The 23737-nt window shown below is 43.7% G+C and overlaps 1 protein-coding gene across 13 annotated transcripts in view; it reads right to left on the bottom strand.

Annotated features, from left to right (window-relative positions):
* Nucleotides 1-23737, bottom strand: part of nfasca (neurofascin homolog (chicken) a) — a 306806-nt gene that overhangs the window by 10338 nt on the left and 272731 nt on the right. For 11 of the 13 annotated variants that reach the window (XM_072563836.1, XM_072563841.1, XM_072563843.1 and 8 more), the window contains 6 exons: nucleotides 22939-22974; nucleotides 17689-17841; nucleotides 11229-11348; nucleotides 9065-9217; nucleotides 3072-3203; nucleotides 2143-2191 (listed from right to left, as the gene is read on the bottom strand). In XM_072563836.1, the coding sequence (XP_072419937.1) occupies nucleotides 2143-2191; nucleotides 3072-3203; nucleotides 9065-9217; nucleotides 11229-11348; nucleotides 17689-17841; nucleotides 22939-22974 (643 nt within the window). The remainder of the gene's footprint in view (nucleotides 1-2142; nucleotides 2192-3071; nucleotides 3204-9064; nucleotides 9218-11228; nucleotides 11349-17688; nucleotides 17842-22938; nucleotides 22975-23737) is intronic. The other 2 variants (XM_072563847.1, XM_072563848.1) reach the window with 1 other exon arrangement.

Below are 23737 nucleotides of genomic sequence, written 5' to 3'. Positions count from 1 at the left end.
ATGCCCAACATTTATTTCTCATCCCTAATGATAAGTTTGACAAAATGAACAGAAATGTTGAAAATCTCTTTGGGATGATCAGGAAGAGTTTCTGTGTGTACCCGATCAACAATAGCTGAACAGTTGGGTCTGAGTTTATTTTGAGTCATGAGTGGGTGAGGTCAAGTCCAGTGGCTGGTACCTGGTTTGAGTGAGCTTGGAGGTTTCTGGAGGAGGATGATCTGATGGTAAGGACAACATGAGATTCGGGACGTGGTTAAGGTTAGGTCACAGCGTAGTCTCCAACATAAATCAGGACTAATGAACAAGCAGGATGAAAAGCTTTTTTGGTGGCAACAGGGCAGGATAAACATGACTGTAAAATAAAGCTTAAAATGGCAAAGTCACAATGGGCTTCTTCTGTGCAGTATAACGTTATGATAGTCCCAATGCTGTGAGTCAAACAGCACAGATTATTGGAACATACTGTGGGAAAATATGAGGTAATACACTTTGGCAGGAATCATAAAAGAGATGAATATTATTTAAATGGAGAAAAATTGCAGGAAGCCACAGTACAAAGGTTGGTCTTTATATATGAATCACAAAAAGCTAGCACACTACATCCAATAGGAGGGGCTCTTGTGGTGCAGTGAAAATGTCCCAACCTTTGGACCAGGAGCACCTGCATTCAATTCTCACCTGCTCCAAAGGTGTATCATAATCTGTGTGAATGGGTTGGTTAAAAATATCTAAGAGTTCAGTGAATAGTAGGGAAGACAAATGGACTTTAGGCTTTTATATCAAAGGGAATGGAATATAAGAATTGGGAGGTCTTGCTAAAATGACTCAAGGCATTTGACCTCGCTTAGAATTCTGTGAACAATTTTGGTTGCCTTATTTAAGAAATGATAGGAGAAATGGAGGCGGGGGGGGGGGAACGTGACAAAGTAAATGTTGAAAGGTTGTTTGTTCTTGTGGGAGAGTCTAGGACCAGAAGGCATCACCTCAGAGTAAAGAGTCACTTAAGACAGAGATGAGGAGGAATTTCATTTTTGGAGGGGAGTGTATCTGTGGAATTCTTTACCGTAGAGAGCTGTTGAGGCTGGGTCATTAAGTATATGGAAGACTGAGATGTACAGAGTTTTAATGTGAATGGGAATTGAAAATTATGGGGAAAAAGGCAGGAAAGTGAAGTTATGGATTAGGAAGAGAGCCATGATCTCATTGAAAGGTGGAGTGGCCTTGATGGGCCAAATGGCTTATTTCTACTCCTACATCTTACAGTCCTATAGATGTATTAACATTTAATACATGATGTAAAGACTGGCTGGGCCCTTTGAAACTCTGCACAAGAATCAGTGAGTAAAGACAATCGAATGTTTGAATGCCTCTTAAACTGAGGAACACCGAACTCTTAGCACCTGACATTTTATGGGTATATTTTAACAGTTGAGTTGCACCTTGTGTTAATATCTTTCCTTCACTTTTGATAAACTTGAGGTCAGAGCATCTAAGTATTTTATGAGACACTTTGCATTAACAATCAAAACTCGTGTGCATTCTGGTTATGTTGCAGAAACTTGAAGTCACTGATGCCAACAAATCTTGCTGTTCTGACTTCGAATATATCCCTCGTTAAGATGCCAATGTTAAATGAACTGATGACCCAACCATTGCAGATGGACCTTTGACCAAGATCGAACAAACTCACTGCACAGCTTTCGTACACACAACTGGTGAGTGTGCATGGTCTGCAGTCCGTCCCCCCCAACCCTTCTTCCCACCAATGTCTGTAAATATTGATATTTCTTTGGCTGATGGGGAGTGTTGGGATCGAGATGATCATTATAGACACAAGTGCAACATCTGAAGCTTCTGATGTCTCACTTATCCCATAAGATCCTTTATCTCAGGTGGGTCTTAATGTATTTTCCTGACGGGGTCCAACACTTTGAGACACAGGGAGAGGGGCTGAGATGACAGGGACATTCTAGGAGAGCAGATAGAACCCAATTCTTGGACTGGGCAGACCCCTATAGAACACACAAGGTTCAGTGGCTATTGGCTATCCCTGGGGAGGGAAGAGAAGGGGTAGAGTGTGGAGCGAGGGTCTCCCAATTCTAACAAAAATGTATCGATTAGATAAACACAGTGACCTACAGGTATCCATTGTCATCTTGTGAGGGCCGGTTTTCTTCTGTCGTCTTAACTGGAAGGAGGAGAGGAAATGAAAGGTATAAAAATGTTATGAAACAGTAAAAAGACAGCAGAACCGGCACTATGATAGCACCCTTTTACAACCTCAGGGTATCACAAAGCACTTTAGAACTAAGGAAGGAATTTAAAAAATGTTGACACTGCTCTAATGTTGGAAACTTAGCAGCCAATTCACACTCAGCAAGCTCCCACTAATTGCGATGTAATAGTGACCACGGAATCTGTTTTTTTTGTGGGTTTTTGTCTAAGAGGTAACCATTGGTGGGGACACCAGGGAGCACTCACCTGTTCTTTACAGTTACTGCAAATGGAATCCTTTACATTTACTGGAGGTGGCAGAGTCTCTGCTTAAAGGTCCATCGAGAATCTGACACCCCCAATTGGCACCTCACCCTCGAGGCTCTGGTTTGGGATTGGAAATGAATTGACTCTTAACTGCCCTCTGGAGATGGCCTTAGGAACTCAATCAGTTCCACCCCGGAAATTAGGGATAGGCAACAGGTGCTGGGCTTATCAACAGAACACACATCCCATAAAAAATACTTTGAAATTACAGGACATCTGCCTTATCCCATTCGGAACACCAGGCTCTCTCTTTCTGGGTACTCCCAGCCCAATTCCACTTGGAAAACTAGATCCTCTCCCATTGGGAATGCCAGACCTTCTCCACTGGAAACACCAGACCCTCTCTCATGGGGAACACCAGGCCCTCTCTCATTGGGAACGTCAGACCCTCTCTCATTGGGAACGCCAGACCCTCTCCCATTGGGAACGCCAGACCCCCTCTTTTTGGGAATCCCAGTTGATCTCCGACTGGGAATACATGGCCTCTTGTGCAGGCCCACCCTCAGTTTCACATTGAGCTTTCTTACCTGGATATTTGCCTCCTCTGCTCCTCTTTATGAAGCACACAATCAGCAGAATCAGCACAAGGAGTGCCACAGCACACATCAGGCCAATGAACCAGCCCTGCGTTGCGATGTCCACGTGACTATTAGTAAAAGCTGCAAGAAAATAATATCAGGACACTGTTATATTGGAGAATCCATCTCAACACCTGGGCCAACCTCACCTGAGAAACAACACCAGCCTAACATACAGTTATATTTCTCTCTCAAACCTATTTGCATGTTTTGATAAAGTTTGAAAGAGTTGCAAAAATCCTGTTAGATAAAATTCAACACCTACCTGAATATTCCTTTAATTTTCTTAAATGTCATAGTCTGCCCCTCCAGAATTAATCCAGATCTCATACAATTTAATCAGCTGACTCCCTACTCCAATAAGTAACTGTTGGACGTGTTGGGACTTTGGGTGGAAGGTTGTTCCTGAAACTTGTTTTTGGAGGAGCAGCATTTGATCTTTGTTCAGACATTTCCCTGGAACGGTGGAGATGAGGAATTCGCTCCAGTAATCTTCATCCCATAACCTCCTCCATGAATTACATTGTGCCCATACCCAGGGGCACAGTGCCAATATCCAGATCCTCCAGTGTTTTGAAACCACCTAACATGAGATCGTTCAATGGAATGAGGTCCTCCATAACCATGTGGTTCCTTCAAGATCAGAAGGTCCTCCAACACATTGAGGTCCTCATATGGAATTGGTTCTTCCAACACAATGAGGTTCTCCCAGGCAATAGGATATTCCAACACATTGAGGTCCTCGCATTCTGTGCAGACCTCCAACCAATGAGGTCCTTCAATGCTATAGGGTTCTCCAGCACCAGGAGATCTTCTAAGACAGTGTAGCATCTCAAGCAGTGGCCTGACTGAGATCAGTTTACTATGTAGAGATACAAGCTTGCTTGTAGAATCCGCTGATGTATATAACCCAGTCGACAATTGCCTTATCAACTGGAACATCAGTGGACCTTATAATACAACAACTACCACACTTATTCTGATTTCACAAGAGAATTGGTACAATTGCAATTACTCTGGCAATGCTGGGACTAACTAAATTCTACCCGAAATAAATTATCAACACAATCTGCCACACGAGCTAATCTGTTTACTGCTGATTTCACATCAAACTATAATTGTAATGGTCACTGAAACCACCAGATGGTGATAACGTACAGTGATCAGAATAAAATTGTCCCCAACAATTCAAAAGAGTCAACATCAGGGGGAGCAGTTTGTTGTAAAGTGAATTACCTTAAGAGATCAATAAGGAGTATCTCAGATTTGGAACATAAAGTCAAAAAGTCATAGAGATGTACAGCATGGAAACAGACCCTTCAGTCCAACTTGTCCATACCGACCAGATATCCCAACCCAATCTAGTCCCACCCGTCAGTACCCAGCCCATATCCCTCCAAATCCTTCCTATTCATATACCCATCCAGATGCCTGTTAAATGTTGCAATTGTACCAGCCTCCACCACTTCTTCTGGCAGCTCATTCCATACATGCACCACCCTCTGCGTGAAAAAGTTGCCCCTTAGGTCCCTTCTATATCTTTCCCCTCTCACCCTAAACCTATGCCCTCACCGCAGGAAAAGACTTTGTCTGTTTATCCTATCCATGCCCCTCATGATTTTATAAACCTCTATAAGGTCACCCCTCAGCTTCCGATGCTCCAGGGAAAACAACCCCAGCCTATTCAACCTCTTTCTCATGGACAAAGCCATGTTGACTATCCTGATCAGTCCTTGCCTTTCCAAATACATGTACATCATGTCCCTCAGGATTTCCTCCAACAACTTGCCCACCACCGTCGGGCTCACTGGCCTATAGTTCCCTGGCTTGCCCTTACCACCCTTCTTAAACAGTGGCACCACATTAGCCAACCTCCAGTCTTCCAGCACTTCACCTGTGACTATCGATGATACAAATATCTCAGCAAGAGGCCCAGCAATCACTTCCCTAGTTTCCCACAGAGTTCTAGAGTACATCTGACCAGATCCTGGAGATTTATCCACTTTTATGCATTTCAAGACATTTAACACTTCCTCCTCTGTAATATGGACATTTTGCAAGATGTCACCATCTATTCCCTTAGATTCTATATCTTCCATGTTCTTTTCCACAGTAAACACTAATGCAAAATATTCGTTTAGTATCTCCCGCATCTCCTGCGGCTCCACACAAAGGCCGCCTTGCTGATCTTTGAGGTGCCCTTTTCTCTCCTTAGTTACCCTTTTGTCTTTAATGTATTTGTAAAAACCCTTTGAATTCTCCTTAATTCTATTTACCAAAGCTATCTCATTTCCCCTTTTTGCCCTCCTGATTTCCCTCTTATACTCTTACTTCCTTTATACTCTTCTAAGGAATCACTTGATATATCCTGTCTATACCTGACATATGCTTCCTTCTTTTTCTTAACCAAATCCTCAATTCTTTTAGTCATCCAGCATTCCCTATACCTACCAGCCTTTCCTTTCACCTTAACAGGAATATACTTTCTCTGGATTCTTGTTGTCTCATTTCTGAAGGCGTCCCATTTCCCAGCTGTCCCTTTACCTGCGAACATCTGCCCCCAATCAGCTTTTGAAAGTTCTTGCCCAATACAGTCAAAATGAGCTTTCCTCCAATTTAGAACTTCAACTTTTAGATCTGGTCTATCCTTTTCCATCACTATTTTAAAACAAATAGAATTATGGTCGCTGGCCCCAAAGTGCTCCCCCACTGACACCTCCATCACCTGTCCTGCCTTATTTCCCAAGAGTAGGTCAAGTTTTGCACCTTCTCTAGTTGGTACATCCACATACTGAATCAGAAAATTGTCTTGTACACACTTAAGAAATTCCTCTCCATCTAAACCTTTAACACTATGGCAGTCCCAGTCGATGTTTGGAAAGTTAAAATCCCCAACCATAACCACCCTATTATTCTTACAGATAGCTGATATCTCCTTACAAATTTGTTTCTCAATTTCCTGCTGACTATTAGGGGGTCTATAATACAATCCCAATAAGGTGATCATCCCTTTCTTGTTTCTCAGCTCCACCCAACTAACTTCCCTGGATGTATTTCCAGGAATATCCTCCCTCAGCACAACTGTAATGCTATCCCTTATCAAAAATGCCACCCCCCCTCCTCTCTTGCCTTCCTTTCTATCCTTCCTGTAGCATTTGTATCCTGGAACATTAAGCTGCCAGTCCTGCCCATCCCTGAACCATGTTTCCGTAATTGCTATGATATCCCAGTTCCATGTTCCTAACCATGCCCTGAGTTCATCTGCCTTTCCTGTTAGGCCCCTTGCATTGAAATAAATGCAGTTTAATTTATTAGTCCTACCTTGTTCTCTGCTTTGTCTGCCCTGACTGTTTCTCAACTGTACCCATCTCAGATTGATCTCTTTCCTCACTACCTCTCTGGGTCCCACCCCCCCACCTTACTAGTTCTAGCAAATTTCCCTGTCAGTATATTAGTCCCCTTCCAATTTAGGTGCAATCCGTCCTTCTTGTGCAAGTCATTTCTACCCCAGAAGAGATTCCAAAAATCAAAAAATGTGAATCCTTCTCCCATACACCAGCTCCTCAGCCATGCATTCATCTGCTCTGTCCTCCTATTCCTGCCCTCACTAGCTTGTAGCACTGGGAGTAATCCAGATATTACTACGCTCAAGGGCCTCCTTTTTAAATTCCTGCTATCTCTCTGTAACCTCCCTTCAGAATCTCAACCTTTTCGCTTCCAATGTCGTTGGTTCCAATGGGGACAACAACCTTCTTGCTGGGCCCTCTCTCCTTTGAGAACATTCGGCACCCTCTCTGAGACATCCTTGATCCTGGCACCAGGGAAACAACACACCATTCTGATTTTTTGCTGCTGGCCACAGAAACATCTGTCTGTGCCTCGGACTAGAAAGTCCCCTAACACAATTGATCTCTTGGAAGTCGACATACCCCTTGTTGCATTAGAGCCAGTCTCAATATCAGAAACTTGGCTGTTCGTGCTACATTCCCCTGAGAATCCATCATCCCCTACATTTTCCAAAACAGAATACCTGTTTGAAATGGAGATAGCCACAGCAGACTCCTGCACTACTTGCCTACCTCTCTTACCTTTCCTAGAGTTAACATATCTATATGACTGTATCTGCGACTTTTCTCCCTTCGATTAACTGCCATCCATCATACCCCCTTGCTCTTGTGAATTCCTCAATACCTCTAACTGTCGCTCCAACTGATCCATTTGATCTGATAGAATTCGCAACCAATGACATTTATTGCAGGTGTAATCCTCAGTAACAAGTAAACTCTCCCTCAACTTCCGCACCTGACAAGAAGAGCATATCACTCTACTTAAAGGCCATTTTTGCTTCTTCCAATCTGCAGACCCAGAAAATAGCACCATCTTATTCCTCTACAAAACACTGCTCCAGGCTAACTTAATACTTATGGTTTATATTTTTAGGTTTAATCCTGAGACGTATCTCAATAAAACATATAATCAAGAAAAAATCCACTCTACTTACTACTACAGCCTTACAGCTCGGCCAAACTAGAACTAGGGTTGCCAACCCTCCAGAATTGTTCTGTCCTGAAACCTCGAGTAACTCTCTTGAATATGGCTGTGCACTTCAAAGCTCCATAAAAACACAGCGGCATGAACAAATGCAGTGTGTCTTTACAAAGAAAATCTGTTAAATTTGAGAAATAGTGATGGTGTGAGTGTGAGGCAGTGATTGTTTGACATCGCAAAGCAGATCAGATCAGAAAATCATGTAGTGAAACCTCTAGCAGAACATCCAACGTGATTGGCAACCCTAGCTGGACAATGGGGAGTTGCATTACAAAAACGTGCAGTACACAAACAAGGTATTTTTTTACAGCAAGACAGTTGTGGGGGTTTGGGGACGGGGTGTCAAATGTAGGGGGCCATGACCAACAACAGCAATCTGCAGCTCCAGAAATGTGTACACACACACACACACACACACACACACACACACACAGAGAACATGTGCAATGCAGAATCACATGATGCATGCATAACACATGCACAGCAAACAACAGCCAAGCGTGAAGTCTCATTCCAAGTACAAAAAATCCAAAGTTAACCCTGGGGAACACACTAGATTTTCATTCTTGCAACTAGAGAACAGCAGCAACATTGATCAGGAACTAAGTAACTGAAAGGAATGTTTCTCCCAAAGTAGCATTTACCAGGACATCTGGTACACAATGAGGCAGCCACACCCCACCCCGGTTTGGCTATTAGTAAGTGGTGAGTATTATCTCCTGGTGTGGAACAGGGAAATCTTCATTTCAGTCTAAATCACTTGCTAAGGAGAGAGAGACATTGCTGAAGCATTCGGGGGTGTGGGGGAGTGGTGGGGGGGTGGGGGGAGGTGGGGGCTACTCTGCCTTTGGAGGAAAGATTCCTCCCGAGAACCAGGATCAACCCATGCCATCTCGAGGTGGATCTCCTGGTGATCCCACCAACCGACGACACAGCCTTGACTGCAAACACAACCCAAGGCTCAAGTGACATTCCAGTTACAGAGGCTCGGGTGATGGGAACCACATGCACAGAACTCGAGGTGTCACGACATAAACAAAGACCTTTCAGCCCATCTATGCATCATTCTGTACAGATCCCATTCACAAGTCCAACAGCTTCATGAATGGGCTGCCTGCCTCGCTGAGGCCTCTACAATGACACCATTGCATGGACAGTAACTCGAAACAGCCCAATGACATTCAGTAGCAGGCGATGGGCAATGCTTTGTAGTTAAAAAAAACCACCGAGGCCATGCACAATCAACTAAGTGCAAGAACATGCAAACTTTGTGGATTAATGGCTGACTCGGCTTGACTCAGTTCCCATGCTTTACAGCGCCAGCAGCTCAAAAAATACAAGGTGCAGTGGGAGGGAAAAACTGACATGCATCTGGAGTTGCACTCCAGCCTCACCTGGGCTGGTCTCAATGGTGCTGGTATTGCTGGTAACTGTCGGGAACAGGGTGGAAAACACCCTGAGTTTGTACAGAGTCCCAGGAACTAGACCCAGAAGCCGGACAGAGTTCTGACCCGTTTGGATGTGCTCTTGCTTCACCGTGCCGTTACCTGTGGGAGGTTTATGAGGTAGACAAGAATTTGGGTCAACCTTTTGGAGATGAGCTCAGGCAGCAAGGAACACAATGACCCGACCAATATATTTAGCGTCTTGGGTGGCAGTGCTCAGGTATAATGGGACAAGAGGCATAGTAAAGTTCCCTTTAACTCTGCAACAGCCCAGGGGAGCAACATGCATTGTGACACACCAGTGTAACACACCAGCCAGTTTGAAGGAGGGAGGATGGTTTCTTGTGTGAGGGAGGGGTAGTGAAGGTTGGAGTGGAGAGGAATGGAGGGGTTGTTTGCAAGATCTCCCAACACTCGTGTCTGCTACATACGGCGAAGAGTGTAAACCTGTCCTCCAGTTAGTGCCGAATGGAAAACAGATGAGCGTGGTGGCTCTCACCCGGGGAGGACCCTGGGGCAAGACCGTCTGAATCCATCTCATGTCGCACACCCTTCCTGTGGTCGGATGTGAGAGTGGGGAGACCATCTCTTTCCATACGGACCACATTGTGGATTTGGGAAAGCTGACACTCCATGGAAGCCCAAGGGAGCCAGATACCAGCCCAAATGGTCTTCACATCCACAGTCTCACCCTGACACTCCCTGGCCAGTTGGCACTTCACTGCTGGACATACATGAGAAGGAAGCAGCAAAAGGCCCAGGCAAGGGGGAGGCTGTTATCCTGAGAGGGGTGGGGGGGGGGTGGGGGTTAGGTGGAGGGCACACTTGCTCTGGGCTTGAACTCTAACAAGCGTACACACGTGGACGCTGGGCTTACTGACGCAACTGTAATCAATCGTTTCAGAACTCTACAGACACTGCACTCCATTCAAACACCGCCTTCCCCAGCATCACCTCCCCACAGATTTCTACTCCCTCCTCCTCCTCCCAAGAGACCCTTCTCCCCTTCAGTCTCCCACCGCTCCCCCCCCCCCCACTACAGTGTAACTCTCACTTCTAGCCTTACTCTTTTCCTCGCCTTTTCCAACCTCCTATTCTCTCAAATAATCCTCTGCTGAGTCGACTTCTGCCAGCCCCTCCATCAAATGCCTCCTATCTAGTATCTCCTACATTCCCGGTGATCCCTTCCTGCACCAGTCCCGCAACTGTCTTGGTCCTGTTCTCCCTTGCAATGTCACCGCTTATTACCAACCATGCCCCCTCACTAACCTCAGCAACCCTGACCTCAGGGAACAGCCCACCCTCACCTTTACAGAGGAAGCACTCTGACTGTGAAATTCTGAATGAAAATTAGGCCCCTCCTCCCCCCACCCCTCAACCTCAGATGAAGGCAATCAATGGAGTATGAAGAGAAGAGGAAAACCTCTAGCACCTCTCTGGATGAACAATATCCTTCTTCTGACCCCTGACCTCAGCTACCCAATGGCTGTAGAGGCAGGTATCATGTTTTCTGATGCAAGAGTTCATGGAATCATAGAATCCCTACAGTGTGGAAATAGGCCATTTGGCCCAACAAGTCCAGACCAATCCTCAAAACAGTAACCCATCCAGACCCATTCCCCTCCCCTGATACTTTACATTACTCCTGACTAATGCATCTAACCTACACATCCCTGGACACTATGGGGTGATTTAGCATGGCCAATCCACCTAACCTGCATATCGTTGGGCTGTGGGAGGAAACCGGAGCACCTGGAGGAAGCCCACGCAGACTCGGGGAGAATGCGCAAACTCCACACAGTCATCCGAGGGTGGAATCGAACCTGGGTCTCTGGCACTGTGGGGCAGCAGTGCTAACCACTGAGCCACCGTACCACCCCCTGTTGATAACTTCAGATCTTCATAGACACAGTGCCCCAGTTCAGCACACCCCCTTCCACAGAAAGTCCCTTCTCCTCCTTCCAAAAGACCATTTTCCCCTTCAGTCTCCTGCCCTCCAGCACAACCTTCACTTCTATCCTTAACCTGGTAATCCTTTCCTGAATCTGTTTCAACGCCCCGTCCTACTCCTCCCCTCACCTGGTGTGAACCTCAACATCACATTGGTGCTTACTGTGAATGTATTCAACTGTAAACTGTGCCATTTCCCTTGGGAAGGTGTGACTCCATGTGATATTGACGGAGTCATTGCCTGCTGACGTAGTGAGATTCCATATCCTACCGAGAGCTTCCACTAAACAGGCATCAGAAAGAAAGTTACTGGGAGGCCGGCAGCGATAGAACAGGGGATGCAACAATCATTGGTCCCCACCACCCTCACACACTGGACATCCTTTCCAGTGCAATCCAATTCCGCCACAGCTTACTCCAGAACAAACACCACTCAAACAGCAATGAAGACTGATACATGCCTATATCTTTGGCCATGTATTTCAAGCATTCAACCACAAAGGGCCATGTAGTGTATTACAGCTCATGCAGAGAATCTACATTGTTTTGGCAATGCACATTTTTATCTGGAGCTACTGACAGTGATGATAGAGGCTCCAAATGCTTCCCATCACACAGCTAAACAGGTGTCTCTCCCACTGTCACACATTTATTAAATTTCTCTCTAATCTGCATTGTTCCAAACCTTGGCTTCTTCAGTCTTTATACGTTACAGGTATCAAGTCGGTAAATATTCTCTGCACCCTGTCCAAGGGTTTGATACCTTGCTCAAAATGTCATTCCTCCAACCGCACACAGGTTGAAGTTTAGAAACAGGACAAACAAATGCTGTTGAAACAGTTTTGAGCAAATGGTAGCGTAGCTGTAATGTTACTGGGATAGACGTCTGAAAAGCCCAGCTAAAAGCTCTTCGATAGGAATTCAAATCCCAATATGACACCCAGAGGAACTAATATTCAACATGGTCAGTTAGCTTAGTTGGCTGGATTCGTAAACCAGAGTGACTCCTGTTATGTGCGCTCAGTTCCTGCACTGGCTGAGATGATCATGACAGAGTCTCCTTCCCAACCTCACCCCTTGACTGAGGTGTGGTGACCCTCAGGTTAAACCACCAGCATCCACACATCTCTCGAATGGGAGAGCAGCCCTACACAGTGACTGTTATTTTCATTCAAGATATCCATCTATCAAGAAGCGTGGGTGGAATCTTCTGCCCTCACCTGTGGCATGTTTTAGTCACAGGAATCATTGGATCAGGTGGGGACCACATCACCTTTCTGCCTCCATTTCCATAGCACCATACTTATCCTGCGATGTGAGTGGGTAGTTAGTGGCTGGGAATTTCTTGTGCAAAGGTCCTCAACTGTAATCGAGGCAGCCATGGTTGGGGGGGGAGGTGGGCTGGCAGCTGAGAGCCACACAACCCCTCCCCCCTGCTGTTGCTGCCATCACCCACGACCACCAGCCCATAACCCCTTTCCTGCCATCACTCATCTGTGCCTGGGTCCCTCCTTGATCCGAAGCCCTTGGGACTGTGTAGCACTGGCATCAGCCACTGCCCTCCCAGTGGCACTGCTGAGTACAGAAGAGCTTTGACTGGCTGCTAGGTTTTGGCAGGAAGGACAGTGATGCCCCTCCCCACTCCCACCAAATGGAAAGGCATGCTATTGGTCAACTAAATGCCCGATTGATACAATATGCAATTGCCCTTCCAGTAAAGAGACAATACAGTTCACTCTTCACAATGTTCTGCCCCACAAAAACCACCATTAAAACCCTAGGAGTCACTAATGTCCTTCACAGAATCAACTAGTCTGGCTTACAGATACTCCCTGAAGTGGCCCCGCAACCCATTCAGTTGTAAGGCATCTCCATGATAATTTAGGATAAACAATTAATGCTGGGGCTTGCCAGGAACTTCTACAATGTGGTTTTGAGACGGAGTTAATAATCTTCAGATCTTTCTAGCTTTCCTCACAAGTAGATTGCTGAGTATTAAGTCAGCAGGTCAACACTCGACTGTTCCATGAGGTAATCATTCATTTGCGATTTTATCTGCTCTTTCTTTTATTTTGTCTTACGGTGGCTTTAAACATTAGTTGAGGGCACAAGGTACCAATAACTCTATAAAATAAATGAGATGGAATTCACATAAGGATTCAAGGTATGGTTATGCTTTTAGGAATAATATCACATTATATTCTGGCTGTTCAGAACAGACAACTCTTCACTAACCCTAGAAGTAGCTAGTGAGCCATTCAATTGTATCAAGACTCATTACAATGATTATGAGTGAGCAAATTAAACTTTGGAGATCATTAGCTTGCTTTCAGTTAGAGAATGAGTAACAGATTGTTTTTTGCTCAGGGAAACACATATAGCTAGACATGGTTTTGCTTTCAGTTTGTAGACACCCTGGTTGAAGTTATCTGTATAAATGTTTCCTGGAAAAATTAGTTATGAAAAGTTAGGAAATTACAAGCATTTTTGTTTGAACAGAAATGCTTGGTAAGAACATTTATGAGTTTATTTGAAGCTGAGAAAGTCTAAGCTCAGCTGTGTAAATATTCAGGGAAGAGACCATCAAACTCTCAAGACAGAGAATTGGAAGCAGCAATTAAGTCAAACCTATAGATATGGTAGAGAAGGGGAATTCTCTCTGATGTCTCAGAACTGTAAAGGAGTGCTGTTTGTCTAGATGGAATATTGTACTTTTAATGTATGCTTTGGAATCTTTCAAATTGTGTTATTTATAAATAAATTGGTTCACTTTATTTTATCTTTGCTTTTGTGTAATAAACTTTTATATTATTGTGAAAGCAAGATATGCAGTATTGTGTGCTTGCATTTCAGTGAAAGACAATCTCATTAAATAATCAAAGACAAAACATGATCCATCAAGCCAGATTTCAGTCTGAGATCTGATTGTCCAGTAATAACATCAGCTTGGATTTTACACAATTTAGTGTCGTTTGAGAAGTTGGCTTGCCAGCACCTTTGAAGAGATAAATCTGGGAGGACAATAAATGACAACGTTGCCTGAAACATTCACATCTAAGATGTTTTCTCTAAAATTGTTTTAAGATTTTTTTTATGTTATAGGTATCCCCAGTCTCTGTTGTTCATTCTGGAGGACAGTGCGATACATATGTTTAATAAGGAAGAGGGTGGTGTGGTTGAACAGAGGGAATGAGCTCTTACACTTATGATGATTGAAAAGCAGGGCTAGCACAGGAATAGTTTCAATGGGCTGAATGGACTCGATATGGTCTTTCAATGATTCCACCATTAAATTCAATTATTGACTTCTTGTCAGATATTTTTGTCTTGCATTCATCAGGACAATTCGCAAGTATATCAATTCAAGGAGAAAACTAACATTTATACTACATTAGAGGTGATTGCTGATTGACTGGTAAGTGGTGTCTGACTGGTAGAGGAATTGCCATGGTGAATGCACTCATTAATTTTGATTGACAGTTAACTGCCAGGTACCCAGATAGGCTGACTCTGATTGGTCAGGACATTTTCTCCTGAGAAATAAATCAGCAAATGTCTGTTACTCATTTTATTGAGTTGAAGCATGCACAGTGGGTGTAATTGCATAGAACAGAGCGCTGTGTGTGAGTAAATTAGTCCAATTAAAACAGAGTAACAAAACTGGAAAGCTGAAATTAGGGACAGTCCCAGTTAGCAAGGTACATGAACAATACAGATTGTTGCATCCCCTGGACATTGTCATTAATATCAAATTAATATAATATCATATCTGAAAGCAAAAAAAACCAGTTAAACAATACAGAGTAACAGTGAGTGGAAGAAATCATGGTATAAATTAACTGTTAAGAAAGAGAAGAAAAGTTATTAAAACACTCAAAGCCATATTACCCCAGCTGACCAATCATTCCATGATCCATGATATTAAGCTAGTACCTCACTGTATTTTCAATGGTAATTAGCAAACACATTGCATTGACAATTGGATTAGCCTAGACTATCATCTGCCACATTCACAACCACACAGAGCATGGCAATGAGATCTGCTGGTGTGTCTTCCAATCTCAACCTCTCTATAATGAGAGAAGAGCTGGGACAGATACTGAGACACAGAAGAACATTGGAATATTTCCTCACAGATGGCAGAATTTCCAAGGGGGAAATAGGAAGGTGGTGGCAGAGTGGTCATGTCACTGGATTAGTAATCTGGAACTCCAGGTTAATGTGCTAGGGAAAATTCTGAGGAAGGGTTACTGGACCTGAAGTGTTAGCTCTGATTTGTCTCCACAGAATCTGCCAGATCTGCACAGCTTTTCTAGCAATTTCTGTTTTTGTTTCTAATGTTCTCGGGACATGGGTTTGAATCCCACTTTGGTAGGGGGAAGTCTGAATTCAATAAAAATCTGGGATAAAAAGTGGTCCTCATGGTGATCAATGCTGATCCGTGTAAAAACCCATCTGGTTCACTAGTGTCCTTTAGGAAAGGAAATATGTCATTTGTCAACTCGGTGGTTCAGCGGTTAGCACTGGTGTCTCACAGCGTCAGGTTCGATTCCACCCTCGGGTGACTGTCTGTGTGGAATTTGCACGTTCTCCCCATGTCAGTGCGGGATTCCTCCCACAGTCCAAAGATGTACAGGTTAGATGGATAGTACATGATAAATTTCCCACAGTGTCCAAGGATACGCAGGCTAGGTGGGTTAGCCATGCAAGGTTTCAGGGATGGGGTGGGTCTCGGTGGGATGCTCCTTAGAGGGTTGGTATAGACCTGATGGGCCACATGGCCTCTTTCCACACTACAGTGGAACCTCGAATGTCCAAAGGGCACGGGCGGGGAGTATTTTGGTACGGATAATTCAATGCCGGATAATCAAATGCCAGATAGCATAGTTTAGCCAAGCATCAGGACCTTGCAATCTGGTTTGGATAATCCAAAATTCAGATAACCGAGATTCCAATGTATATGGGTTGTATGATTCTACACGTGACTCCAGATCCACAGCAATGTGATTGAACTCTGGGTAATTGTGGATGGTTAATAAATGCCAACCCAGCAGGTGATGCCTTCACCCCATGGACAAATAGAAAACAAAACATCCTGTTGCCCAAAACAAAAGTTGGTTTTACTTTAAAGTTTCTGAACTGTTCTGTAGTCCGGTATACCTTGAGATTTAAAGGGGTATTCAATCCAAATCACAGGCAGACTCAGTACCATAAACTCTGCAGAAGACAGGCAGTTGCTGTCAACATAAAGGTGTTGGATCCTCCCGAACCAGCTTGCTGTATAAGCAACTGTGAATCATCAAAACGTCAGACCCCATCAGCAACAATTGATGGGTTGTCAAAAGATCTGCACTCCCAAAGTGAGGACGTTATGCGAGTTCTGAGAGTTTGGGGTCAATCAGTTTGATTATATGGCCATTCTACATGGCCTACACCATAAGGGGAGCTTTAATTTATTCACACGCGAGGTGCATAGGCATCACTGGCTGGTCACTATTTATTGCCGATCCCTCATTGTCCCTTGAGAAGGTGCAGTCCACGTAGTGTAGATAAACCCACAATGCTGTTAGAGAGGGAATTCCAGGATTTTAACCCAGAGACAGTGAAGGAACAGTGATTTATTTTGAAGTCAGGGTGGTGAGTGGCTTGAAGGGGAACTTGCAGGAAATGGTGTTCGCATGTACCTGCTGCCTTTGTCCATCTAGATGGAAGTGGTCATGGGTTTGGAAGGTGCTCTCTGAGGATCTTTGATGAATTTGATAGGTGAGAGTGGGGATGTGGTTAATCACACCTGCAGTCAAACTGCTCCTATTGCTTTCAACCAGCCAGAGTGAACTGCAGACTGAATATATACAAATATATACATCTCACAGTCCAGCTGGTGGGTTAGCTGGCATGGGCAAGTGTTTCCATGGCTACGGTGGAGTAAATTCCACAGTTTAACTTTCCCCGGTTTAGGGAAACCCCTGACAGGAAGGAAACAGAATTCCTTGGCTTTACTCCAGCTCAAACCAGCACAGAAATACATTTCCCTGGGAGGCAAAGGTGATCTGGAGACGATAAAGAATGAAAAAAATATTTTAAATGATTCAGAGGCTTCTTTCCAACAACCTGCCCAAGACTGTGCAACCAATGGTGAAGATTCTCAACAAGCTGTAAAACTCAAAATCGCGAACGAAAATATTTTATATACTTGAAGAACAGAGTTAATCAAAAGTCGGTTAACATTACCTTGTCTTTGCTGGACTGTGTGGTGACAAAGGTAACACTAAACCAGAATATTAACTATGTACCTTTGAGCAACCCTTGTACAATTGGGTATGTCTGGTGGTAGTGATGACACTTAATTGGTGCTGACACAGAAAGCAAAAACCCCAGAAATATATTTCTGTAACATTAAACAATAAACTTTTCAAAACAGCATATTACAGTGCATTTGTTCCATGACAAAACCCTGTTCCACATTGCTCCATCTCGATTAGCTGTAGACAACACCAAATGCCAAAAGAAGATTTTTATCATTTAAACACACAACCAATTTGATTGTTTCTGTGCCAATACCCAGTGGCTCTTTATGCTCATCACAGTTAGAAATCTTAGAAGAACCAGGAAAGATTTGATACCATAAACATGGGTGCCCGTGACGGCTGGTTGGGCTGTCTCAGTGATGGTGACAGTCGGGGGAGCAACGCTGGTTGTAGTGGTTGTGGTAGTTATGGTAGTTAAGGTGGTGGTCGCAGCAGGAATAGTTGGGATGGGTATGAATCTTGACACGACTAAAGAGGAGGGAAAAAGAAAGACAACACGAATGAACCAACCCTAACGCGGGTGGATTCAGAATAACACCAAATCTTTGCAACATTCTACTCTCCCCCTTCCCCCAATCCCCGGATGCACTGATGGTCCTTAACAATCCTTTTGGAGACAGACAGAGTTGTCCAGTTCACTGGAGCACCAATGAAAGGTTCTGTGGCCGTGGGGATGTAATGTAGGGGATGGAAGGAAGGAAAACAGAGAAGGACAAATGAAGAAACTATTGATAATCTGCCGCTATATACCACCTTTCACAAATTTCAGTTTGCTCACAGCAAAGTTCCACAAACAGCATTAGCTGGAGGTTAGACTTGTCAGTTCTGTCTCTGGATGTCACCTCTTCCTCTGGCTAATTCGGGGAAGAAAAACAGCCTCTTTGTTATACAATTGGATTAATTCTGATTTTCAGCCAGCAAAATCCTTCCCCCGTATCTCCATCTGATCGTGGAAGTAAATGAAAAATGTATCATTTAAAATAAAAATGAAAAATGTTCTCCTCAGCTTTTTGCTCACAGCCGCTTTTTGTCCGGAAGATTAATCTTCATTCACTGGAGATTACAGAGCAATCCTGGATGCTAGATGTTTTTCTGAAGAGGTTGCAAGGTGGTCTGATGGAGGGAATTAAACTAAGCTGGCAAAACAAAAACCCCAAGTTGTGCAAAACCATTGAATGGAGCTTGTGGGCAAAGGAGGACTCAGGCAACGAATGAAGGAGCTGGGCCACATGTTTAGATTTCACTAAGGGTTCAAAGCACCCTCAGTGAGTGCACACTGTTCTTAACACCATGTTCCCAGTTCCATTCAAACAGTAAGTCACTTGATTTGATTACCGACTGTTTAGAATCATCACTGCATCAACAAAGTGCTCGAAAAAAAAGAGATCTGTAACTGCAGATTCCAAAATCATTTTGAAGAGGCAGCATCCTTTCTAACACTCCACACGCAGGCTAAATTGTCCATATTTATTTGAACGGTTTCAACCTTAATATAACCATCATTTTGTTCCATTATAGTACAGTGAAGGAGCAATATCACACACAAAATAATGATTAAGATTTAATAACTTGCTTTCCCTTTCGCAGACAGAATAGCAAAATAGCCAACTCCAGAACTATATAAGTACATTATTTTCTTCAAATTAAATGCTCTGATCAAATTTTAAAACATTTCTGTTCAAAGTTGCGACAATTGCCTGCCTTTTTGAAGTTTTTACAAAGGATGCGATGTCCCTTTAATTGTTAAAGTTTCCTTAGATCCCCTCAAAAAAAAATGTGTCCACATCTTGCAAACAGAAGTCTTTTCACAAATCAGCAACAACATGACTAAATTTACAAATCTTGAACATGCAGATGAAAGCCAAATGTGAATGAGGATAGACACAGGGTGGGAGGGAGCTTTCAGCGTATCAACTGAGCAATCAACAAAGTTTTAAAGTAAAATTCTAGGTCACTCCGCAGCCAAAGTGCATCCATGCTACAGCTTGAAGCCAGTCTTTCATTTTTTTCTCGTCATTATAGCTTTTTAAACAATGCAGCCAGCTTCTGCCTTCTCGCCAAGACTTAGTGTGTAGACATGCACTTGGTCTCACACACACACGCACACAGACAGAACGAAGAAGCCAAACCTTTCACAAGCCAGAAAAAACAAGCAGCCTGTGGTTGCTCAGACAAGAGGAAAGTAAATCTATCCAGTTTATGTTGTGGTCCCCACATCCTGTTGTTCTCTGCCGGGACTCTAATCAGGGCTGCAGTGACAGCTTTGCGACAGAAATGAATTCTTGTGAGATTGTGATGATATAGACAGTTCGAATCCCAGTCTAACCTATAATGTGCTCCTAAACAAACAGCTTATGCCGACTTTAATGAATTGGCTGAGATTTGCCTGCATTATGTCGGGTAATTGTAAACTTTTTAATTAGCAAGTTTGGTTATTGGATATCACAACAGGACATTGTTAGTGCATCGCAACATTCAGTCTGATTGCACATTTTAGGGCTGGCTTATACACTAGGGGTGGGCCTCAGAGTAAATGCACCCATGTCTGTTTGCCCGGTTCATCCTGCGCCAATTTTTTTGGGTGATGGCCCTTTAATTAGACAGAGGTGGGGTTTCCCTTAACCTCCAGGAGGGAGCCCCGGCTCACAGAGCTGTCCTCCAATTGGATGTCATTAGGTCTGGCTGCCATCAGGAGTGATGGATGCTGCCAGTACTGCAGGGAGACCAGCAAGATAAACAACTAGGGGCATCTAGGATCTTACTGGGGTTATGTAAGACCCTAGTGAATGTGCTGGGGTGGAACAAAGGAGCAGGATTTGGGGAGGGCAGTGAACTGGAAGTAAAAGGGGTGGGGATGAGCTTTCAATAGGGCAGAGGGACAGGCAAAGCTACACATCACCTCCTTCATTTTACTGGCCTGTACCCAGAGGATCAAACCTGTCAGCTCAGTTGTCTCCTCTCTCCCTACTAGTAATATATAGCTAATACCCCCTGGACTGGACCGTAAACTTCAGGCCAAAGGAATAGTGCTGGGATGGTCAGTCCCTAAAGAAACAAAGACACACACAAATACACACACACACACACACACACACAAACAAACACACACACACAAACACGCAAACACACACACAAACATGCAAACACACACACACACACACACACACACAAACACGCAAACACACACACACATACACAAGCAAACACACAAACACGCAAACACACACACACATACACAAGCAAACACACAAACACGCAAACACACACACACACACACACGCAAACACACACACACACACACACACACACACAGTCAGTGATGGTGATTGGTTATGTCGTTCCTCCACTTCTGGCCAAAGTGAGTTGAGAGCCCCCATTATCATTGTGCCTTACTTTTCAAGTCCATCCCATTCTTATTAATCACAAAAGTGTAATCGAGGGGCAAGCAGTGGTACACAATGCCTTTAACTTCAGATCCTCTAGATCCTTAATTGTGACAGATAAAACAAGCCACTTTTCATAAAGAAATATTCCAGTTTCTGCAAGTCAGAAACTTCTTTGAGGAAGAATAGTGGAATGGGGTGTAGAGGTGGCAGTTGCCAAGGAACTGGTCATGCTGTCCTCTTGTCAATTACTGTCGCTGGCATGTTTTACTCTCCCTGTTTTATTTAATGAGGGTGTGGGATCTCCTGGTGCAGTGGTACAGTGTCCCTATCTCAGAGTCAGCAGACCCATCCGCGAATCCCAGCTGTTCCAGAGATGCGTAATAACATCTCTGAACACGTTGTTCAGAAAACGTCTATTTTTTGAGGGTCAAAACAAACCAGATCAGTTTGTAACTGGTTCTGTTTATCTAACCAGTGCCCCACGTCATTCCAATGTGAGTGCAGTATTGTACAGTGGCTGGCCGATGTCACTGGGCTGAACAAGGTTCAGATGCACAGCTCAATGGATAGTGTGCCACTGACAGACAAACAAGCAAGGCAGCCCAGTTCCTGGAGTATTTTAACGGGAACATGTTCAGGCAGAACCCTCACTGTGAAGTTGGATCTGTAATGTTTTGGAATTATCACGAACTTTGCAAACCACTCCTCACCTGTACCTCTGACTGCACTTTACTTCATCCGCCATTAGTTATGTTATTTCTCTGCTGCTTTTGGGATCAAGTACTCTCCCTTGTTGAAAATACAGGCTTTTTAATTTATGGAGCAGCTATTCTAAGATGTCGCACTATGTGACTGTGCATGGTCAACTCTTCAAATGGAAGGAAACCGCAAGAAATTATAACAATTAAAACACGTTGAGGAAAGATTGTGAAAGTGTGGGGACAACGTTTGGTGCTGGCTTCTAAAAGCAATTGTGATGGGTTCTTTACTTGCTGCCTGCAGGCCAATCAATTCTAAATGGGCACAGACCCAACACTGCTGTAATCTGGAACTTGCTCAGTAATCCCAGAGAGACCACAAGATGGCTGGTGCAGGGAATGTTACAGAAGGGCAAGCACAATAGATCTGATATGCTGTTCCATTCTGTTGTTCCCTTCAGGGTGTTCCTCTGAGGTAGGATCAAGGAGGAAACAGACAGAATCGCTGAAACTGACCTGGGTGCTCTTGGTATTGACAGTATCCTTCCCTTACCATCAGTTACAATCAATCACTTTGACTTGCACAGACAGCCTCACAAAACATCAATCACGTGCAATCATTCACCCACTGCTGCAGATCCAACCCTTGGGAAATTACACCACCAAGAAAATCTTGTGACAAATAGATCCTAAAATACTCAAGCTCCCTGTGCTGCCCAGAAGCTTTTCAAATAGGTAATGTTACAGACTTTCCTATCACCCAATGTTACTATATACCTTTCCCTCACAGAACCGTGCCAAGTCTGTGCTAACTGCAGTCCGTGTGGACAGACCAGACAGCACTTGGCACTCTGGCTGCTCTTTAGCTAAGGGGAGGATTATGATGAATTTTGAATTTAATCAACTGAATCAGAGCTACTACTACACACATCTTGAGCAGGTGGGACTTGACCCCAGGCCTCCTGGGCACTATCACTGCACCAAATGGACCTGCGTATTTTTTTAATGAAGGCAGGGTATATAATGAAGCTGGGGCAAGCGATGATGATGCACATACAGATCTTGTGCACAGACAGAGAGTGGAGCCCAGTTATAATATATACTGTGGAGGCAATTCCCTGGAATTTATTCTCTGCTCTTGGAAGGTAACACTGCCGCACAAAAGACAAATCTTTCTCTTGCAAATGTGCTGCAAGAGGGGCCATTGTCTACCAACTACAAAGAAAGTTTCAAACAGTATATATTATAACATAGATAGCAGATACTGAGAAGTGAGTTTAAGGCTCTAATCAAACACAAGAACTCAGACAACTCAGTCTGGTTGAACTTCACTCGTCTTGATCCCCTAATGCCACACTCTCAGATTAGAGCCTTGCACTACCAGTATTTTCTCTGGTATCTGTTTCTCTAGTAATGAACAGAATGCTCATTTTGATTTTTAAGCAGTCCCCTTTATCTCCCCCACCACACTCTCCCATTACCTCCGATTGTTTTTGCAATCTCAGGAGTAGGGGTGACTTCAGAGAGGAAGGCAAAGAGGGAAAAAAGGAGGGAAGACAAGAAAACTACATATTAAACAGATAACAGGCACATATAGTCATCAAAACGAAACTTGAAGACTGAAACATTATTTTGTCAATAGCTCAATATTCATTCCCCTCATTGTAACAGACACCCACTTTTTGTATGATGAATGTCCACAATATATGCTTTGACTGCTATTTCCCATTACCAGTTGTAAATGGTCAATCAATATATTCCCAGTGTTTGTTTCAGAATCCTTCAGTGTATATGCACAACACTGATTGTCAGCACCAATACAAATATTAGAACTAGAATTCAATACTGACATCTCAAACGTCATAGCATGTACCACAGAAATTATCAGTGTGTTTTACACTCAGTCATGGTGCTCACTGGGAGAGCTGGTGCATATGCAATGGACCAAATGGCCTCCTTCAGTACCTTCCGTAAAATCTAATCATGACAGACAGAGATTTTATCTCAACTCTGTTTTGCTTTTACAGTTTGCTTTTCCAAAACCCTGATTATACTGAAGGCAGTAGCTCACTTTCAAGTCCTTAATTCTGTTCATGAATTTTCTAAATTGCCTGATTGGATTCCAGCCAGGGTAGCTGTCATTCCACAGTTAAATCATCTGAATTAGATTCACTCACAGTCTTTTTAATTTATTTCCAGGTATTGATTACATTGTCCTATAACCATTGGCAATAGAGACTGCTGAACATTTCTAATTCCTCTACTAGCTCTGAGGAAGCT

The sequence above is a fragment of the Chiloscyllium punctatum genome, chromosome 45 (assembly GCF_047496795.1).
Source record: "Chiloscyllium punctatum isolate Juve2018m chromosome 45, sChiPun1.3, whole genome shotgun sequence".
NCBI lineage: Eukaryota > Metazoa > Chordata > Chondrichthyes > Orectolobiformes > Hemiscylliidae > Chiloscyllium > Chiloscyllium punctatum.
The sequence above is the reverse complement of the archived record's forward strand: the minus strand, read 5'-3'. Positions and strand labels throughout refer to the sequence as shown.